General features: G+C 45.1%; 1 protein-coding gene across 3 annotated transcripts in view; it reads left to right on the top strand.

Annotated features, from left to right (window-relative positions):
- Positions 1–6462: 6462 nt before the first annotated feature.
- Kcnk10 (potassium two pore domain channel subfamily K member 10) overlaps positions 6463–8230 on the top strand; it is a 136043-nt gene continuing 134275 nt past the window's right edge. For 2 of the 3 annotated variants that reach the window (XM_008764847.4, XM_063262460.1), the window contains exon 1: positions 7055–8230. This exon is cut by the window's right edge and continues 1419 nt beyond it. Coding sequence is in view for 1 of the 3 variants with exons in the window: in XM_017594351.3 (XP_017449840.1) it covers positions 6868–6910 (43 nt within the window). In the remaining 2 variants the exon portion in view is untranslated. Of the gene's footprint in view, positions 6911–7054 lie in introns of those variants that run through there. The other variant, XM_017594351.3, reaches the window with a different exon arrangement.

Here is an 8230-nt window from a genome sequence, read left to right as displayed (position 1 = left end):
AAAGAACTAATGAAATATGAAAAGAGTCAGGTTTCAACAAGGAAGCACAGTAAGTACTCGAAGGCAGTTACAGGACCAGAGAGGCTTCAAGGACACCACAGGGATGTTCTCAGTTACCTTTCCCCCATTTAAGATTTCGTTCAGTTCCTTGCCTTGTACGCTCACCTGCGGGGATCAGAAGACTATGTGATTTCTAAGTCAGTTCTCTAAGAGAGAAAACATGCCTTTCTCAGGAGAATAATCTAAGCAGACAGGATTTGGTGGTGGCGAGCTGTCCACCAGACCAACTCTATCACACAGCTTCATGTGGTCAGGTGCCCGTGGGGATAGCTCAGCTTGGCTGAGAGACTGGTGGGTCCTGGACTTCAGTTAGACATCTCTGGTTTGTTTTCAACCTCCTTCTCCAGCTAACCCTGTTTACTTGGACAAAGCACTCCTTCCTCGGGCTCCAGTGTCATCCTCAATAAACGCCCACCAGACTTTTAAATGCGACTGTGCCGATAACTGTACTCATGTTCCAGGACGGTTATAATAACGGTCCTGAGAAATAAACGAAGCACTCTGTAAAAGTGGTGGTCCCATGCCTGGCAGAGGGCCAGAGGAAACTGTGGAATGCATTCGAGTACTTTTTTACATACATACATACATACATACATACATACATACATACATACACACACACACACACACACACACATACACACACACACACACATATGTTTTCCCAAACACTTTACTGCAAATGTTCGTTGCACTGAGTCACTGGTTCCAGGCCTCTGGGTTCTGCTATACCATCAATACTGGATCCTCACGGAGACTCATCTTGGCTATCCTGTCATTGCCCTGAGTCATGGAGATCCTGCAGGTTTGGATCAGCAGGACCGGCTTCTTCACACACTCCAACAGTTCATAGATGGGGTAGATGTTGGGGTGCCCACTTCAAAGCCCTGGATCTAGGCCTGGGTGGTAGCTGAGTTGTACAGCCCAACGGCTCTTCTGTGCTCCAGCCCAGCTGACGAGAGGCAGGGTCAGCTCTCCCATGGAAAAGTCTCTTAAGGGAGAGTTGGGAAGCCAGGCCTGGTGCACAGGCCTGCAGTCTTAGCTTTTTGAGAGGTTGACTTAAAGGATTAGGAGTTCAAGCATCCCTGGGTTACAGACTGAGTTCTAGGAAAGCCCTCAATTCTTGGTGAGGCCTTTATCTCAAAATAGAAAGTAAAAGTAAGGGTTGGAGAATAGAGTTCAGGGGCTGAGTGCTTGCCTATCACAATGCAAGGCCCTAGGTTTGATACCCAGTACTGCAGAAAGAGTTCAGAAATTTCTTTATTACATATATCAAAGTCTTGAGTGATATGTTGGAATGTTAAATAACACCTAGAAATAGAGGTGGAAACTGAACTGACAAATAGGAGGGTTTGTCAATGGCTTCTTTCCTCAATCAGCAAACATTTTGAGACTCAATAGCAGGAGAACATTGTCCCATTAACTTTAAAAGCAGCAAAAATGAAACAACTGTTTCTCATTTTCTCCCAGGACAGCCATTCTCAGCGTTAGGAACCCTTTAATACAGTTCCTCATGTTGTGCCTCCCCCCAGCATAAAATCATTTCATTGCTACTTCATAACTGTGATTTTGGTATTTTTATGAATCACAATGTAAATACCTGATATAAAAGTTATCTGATTTGTGACTTCCCACAAGGTCAAGACCCACGGGTTGAACAGAACTGCTGTACTGGGGGCAGGCAGAGGCTACATCTCACTTGCTATTGTGGAGATTTTTGTTTTTCTGTTTGTAAGACGGTGTCGTTGGCTTACAGGAGAATCATCTGCCTGCACTCCTACAGAGACCCTCTAAAGGATTTTCAATTCTGCTGAGCAGAAAGACCCTGGGAATAAGCTTCTCCACCCCTATATAAATAAGTACTGAAAACATGCATGCCCTCAAGTTTTAGTTCAAATGGAAACCCTTTTTAGGCTGACATGAAAGCCGGCCTATTTCTATACTGTGTGACCTTGCTAAGGCTCTTATTTTTTAATCTAATAAATGTCAGCTCTGCCTGCCATCTCCGTGTGTGTGTGTGTGTGTGTGTGTGTGTGTGTGTGTGTGTGTGTGTGAGAGAGAGAGAGAGAGAGAGAGAGAGAGAGAGAGAGAGAGAGAGGCAAAGATGCCTTCTGAGACTAAGGAGGAGAGCCACTGGGCAAGCATCGATGTTGGGTCCTCAGAAAGCACTAGGTCATTTTAATTACTCGTTGGTCTGGAAATATATTTTTCCTCTTCCATACAGTGTGACATTTAACCTTAGCAGAAAGAAAATTGAATTTGGGCTCTTTTATTTTTATTTTGGGGGGGTGGTCTTTTAAATAAACATTAATATTGGGGCTGGAGAGATGGATCAGTGGCTAAGAGTACTTGTGGCTTTTGCAAAGGGCCCAGAGTCAGTTCCCAGCACCCACGTGGCTCACAACAAGTGTGTAATTCCAGTTCTAAGGGAAGTGATGCTCTCCGTGGCACGGACACTGCACATATGTAGTGCACAAACAAATGCAGGAAAACGCCCATATCCACACAGTAGAAAAAAAAATAAATCTTTAGGATGGGTATGCTGGCTCATGCCTGCACCTCAGTGTGGAGACAGGAAGAGTGCCATGAGTTTGAGGCCAGCCTGGGCTACGTAGTGAATTTCAGACAACTCTGAGCTACCAAATAAGATTCTCAAAACAGACAAACAAACTACAACAGCGGAAACCTCAAACCATAACCAACAAGCAAAACAAAACAAAAAGACACAACATCATCAACAACAACGACAGCAACAACACCATCACAAACCTTAGACACCATCAATACTAAAAGAAGAAAGGATTCTAGAATATGGTCATTTGGAATACAGCCTTCCTTCTCTGCAGGCCCCACGTCCATTGACTGAACCAACCTTTGAAAAACCATGTCTATACTGAGCATGTGCACACTGCTCCTTGCCATTACTCCTCAAATAATACAGCCCAACTGCTATTCAGACAGCACCTACATTGTATTGTTAAAGTGGACGAGAGAGGGGCTGGCGGGATGGCTCATTTGTTAAGAGCACTTGCTGTTCTGTCAGAGGACGCAAGTTCAGTACTCATCACTCACATTGGGCAGCTTATAAAGTCCTGAAACTCCACTTTTAAGGGAACCCAAAGGCCTCTCTTGGCATCTTAGGACATGAATGTTCACATGCCCTACACGCACACAGACACATAAAATTAATAAAAATAAATCTTAAAAAAGACAAAGTAGAAGAGAGGATGCAAACGCTCTGACTTTTTGCATGAGCTTTGAACACTCTTGGAGTTTGGGACCCATGGGGGTCCTGGACCACAATTCCCTCTGGGTATCAAAGAATACACTGGGTAGTCATGGCAACCAATGTAGTCATTGTTTACATCCTGGTGGTCTTAGTCCCTTTGAGCCACTATAACAAAGTATTTTACTTTGGATGATTTTTTTTTTCAAATGGAAATTATTTCTTCAGTTCTACAGGCTGAAGAGTGCGAGACCAAGGTGCCAGTAAGTTTAATTGTTTGTAGCACTTGCTTCTGCTTCCAGGATGGCACCGTCGTGCTGCACTCTCATGTAGCTCGCGGTAAGAAGGGCCTACCTGGCACCTGCAAGCACTTCAGAAAGGTTAGATAACCCTATTCATGAGGGTGGAGCTCTCCTATATTAATTTCCCTGCAGTGACCTCACTTCTTTTTTCCCCATTTTATTGAGTATTTCTTATTTATATATATATATTATATATGTATTTATTATATTTTGTATATCACCACACAAAGCCAGAGCATTTACCCTCTGGCCCTGCAATATAACAGTGTGCTGACCCCAGTGTAGGACATTTTCCCCATCTGAAGCTACCGATCTGTTCTTCGTTCATACACTTTTGCCTTTTCTAGAATATCTTTTTTTTTCCATCTTTTTTTTTTGGTTCTTTTTTTTTTTTTTTTTTTTTTTTTTGGAGCTGGGGACCGAACCCAGGGCCTTGCGCTTCCTAGGCAAGCGCTCTACCACTGAGCTAAATCCCCAACCCCCTTTTTTTCCCATCTTTATTAACTTGAGTATTTCTTATTTACATTTCTATTGTTATTCCCCTTCCCAGTTTCCGGGCCAACATCCCCCTAACCCCTCCCCCTCCCCTTCTATATGGGTGTGTTCCTGCAACAATACTGCTCATTGGGGGTTCAGTCTTGGCAGGACCAAGGGCTTCCCCTTCCACTGGTGCTCTTACTAGGCTATTATTGCTACCTATGAGATTGGAGCCCAGGTTACCTCACTTCTTAATAACATTACACTAGGGATTGTGTTTTAAGAACATTTTTGGAATGGCACAAATATTTAAACCATAACACCACCTTTTTTTTTTTTTAAAGATTTATTTATTTATTATATATAAGTACACTGTAGCTGTCTTCAGATACACCAGAAGAGGGCATCAGATCTCTTTACAGATGGTTGTGAGCCACCATGTGGTTGCTGGGAATTGAACTCATGACCTCTGGAAGAGGAGTCAGTGCTCTTAACCGCTGAGCCATCTCTCCAGCTCCATAACACCACCTTTTAAAAACCTCATGCCTCTCTCTCTCTCTCTCTCTCTCTCTCTCTCTCTCTCTCTCTCTCTCTCTCTCTGTGTGTGTGTGTGTGTGTGTGTGTGTGTGCATGCACACAGGGAGGTCAGAGGGCAATTTCTAGTGAGTGTTGGTCTTCATTTTGGACCTTGAGATGACATCTCTGTATCACAAAGCTTGCTGGCTCAAGAGTTTCCTATCCCAACTTCCTGTCTCAGAGTAAGAGCTGGGATTACAGGTGTGTGCAGCTTTGATTTTATGTGGGGTCTATGGATCTGAACTTAGATCCTCAGGCCTATGTTTTATCCACTGAGTCACCTTTCAGGCCCCACAGCACTGATTTTTTTTTTTTTAAACTGAAGAACCATAATCTTTGATAATTTCCTTTTCTTCCTTTTGTTGGTGGAGGTGGCGATGTGGTTTGGTTTTAAGGCCTCATATGTGCTAGGCAAGTGCTTCACTACTGTGTTATAGTCCTTTTAAAATGATTTTGGGGGCTGGAGAGATGTCTCAGTGGTTAAGAGCCCCGACTGCTCTTCCAGAGGCCCTGAGTTCAATTCCCAGCAACCACATGGTGGCTCACAGCCATCTGTAATGGGATCTGGTGCCCTCTTCTGGTGTATCTGAAGACAGCAATGGTGTACTTACATATAGTAAATAAATAAATCTTAAAAAAAATGAATTTGTAACACAGTCTAAGTTATCCAGGTCGGCACTGAACTGGCCCTGTGGCTCATGCAAGCCTTGAACCTGTGATATTTCTAACTCAGCCTCCCAAGTGAGGTTAGAGCCTTGACTGAACGTTTTCAAAATAAAAAAGCTGAAGGGAAAAGTTAGTTCCAGCTTAAGCTCTTACCAAAACAAACTAACACCAAACCAAACCAAACAAAACTGAGAAACCAACAAAACAAAAAACCCTCAAAGCTTTGGGTTTGTTTTGGTAGTAACTGGGAGAGCGGTGGTCACTGTAACAGGAGAAGCACTTTGGGTAAGATGTTTGGCATGATGCCCAATGGGGGTTTATTATAATTAAATATTATGAGATTTAAAACAGAGAGGGGCAAGGGAAGGGAACCACGCCTGGTTATGATGTCTCTCCGTCAGACTCAAGTGGTGATTACAACACCTTGGAAGCGCTTACTATGCTGTCCTCATCAGTCAGTTCCCAATCAGAGCTTTGAGTCATCAAAGTAACTCTGCAGGATGTGCGCACACAGTTCATGGCTGGCCATCCCAGACCCACGTTTCCAGGGCTATCTCACACCTTCTGCCCTTCTATTGTGGATTTGTCTCTGGCTTTTCCACGCCAAAGCACAGCTCAAGATGAGAGCAGCATATACTTCCGGATGGCATTCCCGGATGATGGTTGGGACATTAAGAGTCACTGAATACTCAGAACCATGTGGAGACACTGCCTTGCGGGGAGGGGGGATAGTTCGGGTAGCAATTTAAGTCAGTGCCAGTGGATAATGTTTCACTAATGAATGCATGCGTGTGTGTGTGTGTGTGTGTGTGTGTGTGTGTGTGTGTGTGTGTGTGTTCAGGCGATATCTTCATAAAACGACGCACAAATCATAGTGCAAGTCTTTTGAAAAGAGGACTTGGAGTTGTCTCTCATGTACGGGGATTTCCTCTGTGTTTGGGAGAGGAATGGCGAAACTCAAGGGAAATAATTCTATGCAGGAGCATGAACCTATTCTTGTGAATTTAAAGTAGATTTTGATCAGACCCGCCCCTCTCCCTTTTGCTAAGCAGGATCCCCCAAGCTGCTTCATCGTTCTCTGTGATTTGCTGTCCCAGGATATTCTCCTGCTTAGCTTCAGAGTAGAATTCAGCTGTTCCTTGCATGAGCTGTTCGCTCCCCTACGTAGCCAGCAGCCCCCTCAGGTCTCACTGTGTCAGCCCAGGCTGCGAAGCTTGCCAACTCAGGCGAACTTCGTCACCAGAGATGACTGAGGTTTTGGGGTTTCCCCATCCCTCCCACGCCGGGCCATGCAGCTAGCGTTAAAGAGTGCGGCAACTCTACTCTTAAGCTGCAGGAGCGCGGCAGAAAACCCAGTGCACTCTGGAAGCCACTGCTGCCAGCCAGGGGTTCAGGGCTGGGGACAGCGAGAGCAGGATTTTTCTCCAGACGTTTTGTTTTCCTGCGGCAGAAACCCGAGGCGGGCTCTTTCCACTAGACTTAACTGGCCCGCAGCGTTAGCCATGGAAGTTGCTGTGGTGCAGAGCGAGACCCAACCACTCCGCGCAGTCTTTTTTGTGGATGTTTTTTCCCTTCATAGGTTGCTTCTTTCTTCCTCCTTTGGGTAAGTGGAATGAGTTTCCAACCAACCAATCAATTTGAATTGACTGTGATGGAAGCGAGTGGGGGTGGGGGTGGGGGTGGGGGTGGGGCACGAAGGGTTAATGTGCTAATTGGTTAATGGGCTAATGCGCTGGGTTTTTTTTTTTTTTTTTTTTTTTTGGTTGGGTTTTTGTTTGTTTGTTTTTGAGGGGTGGTGGTCTTGCATCTCAATTTTGGAAGAATTACATTTAATTCCATATGTGTTGCAGGAGGGGTACTGGGATTCTTTATTTTTGTCCCCCTTCCCCATAAACTTGTCTCTGAGGATGAGAGTGGGGGTGAGAGAATGCTCCAGAGGTGAGTGGCCCCTGAAAGGTAAGAGGGAAGGAATCCCGTGACTCAGTGCAGAGATGTTCCCCCATGCCAGAGCAAGACTTCAACCCAACCAGCAGCTATGTACAAATTCTGTTCTCTAGGTCAGTCCCAAGTCTCCCAGCCTCCCCATAACCGTCCTCCTGCTATTGGGGTGGGGAGGTCATTTGTTACCTAGAGGTCAAAATCACTTTTAAGCAAGACCTGCAACTTACTTTGGACATAAGGGATGCTCTGTGTTTGTTGATTGGCTGAATGGTAGTGCATCAGACGACTGCGGTTTGTTTCAAGGAATGGGGCTTTGGGCAGTAATAGAATTCCTTAATGTTGACCCCCCCAAATATAGGACAGCCCAGTTCCTTACGCAAAGGGAAAGAGGCTGGAGTTGGAAAACCAGTATTTGGATTATCATTATTCAAAAGAACACATCTGGTCAGATTCATGGTCCTGGACCCCAAGGTTTTGGGATAGAAACGATGGGTTTTAGGGTAGGATAATCTTGGGATCTTGATCCCCCTTCTGTGACCCTAGGGGTGTTTCTTTATTCCCCTGAGCAGAAGTCTTCAGCTCTGTAAAAAGAGGCCAGAGAGAGATGGAGAGAGCTGATGAAGAGAGGAGAGAAGGTGAAGGTTGCATCAAATAAGTTGTTTTGTCTCCTCACTTGAAGGGGTTTTGGAAAGCTGTGCTTTTCCATTGATTCCTTGCTCACTCCAGTGGAGATGCAGGGAGGAGAGGGCAGAGTGAGGCTTGAAAGTGCTTCTGAGAGTCTCCTTTCTGTGGGCTTGGGTAAAGAATTCCTTTTCATACCAGTTTCTCTGGGCTCACAATTGGGAAATGCAGAAGTTCGAAATGCTTTATGGTCATGCTTTGTTCGTCCTCGAAGTCCAAGGAGGGGAAAGTGTAGAAGCCGCCCAGAGGAGGCCTCTCTGATGCACTTGGGGAACCGATCCAAAAGGGCTGAGGAGGCAGA

This window comes from Rattus norvegicus, chromosome 6 (assembly GCF_036323735.1).
Source record: "Rattus norvegicus strain BN/NHsdMcwi chromosome 6, GRCr8, whole genome shotgun sequence".
NCBI lineage: Eukaryota > Metazoa > Chordata > Mammalia > Rodentia > Muridae > Rattus > Rattus norvegicus.
This window is presented reverse-complemented; position numbering and strand designations above follow the sequence as displayed.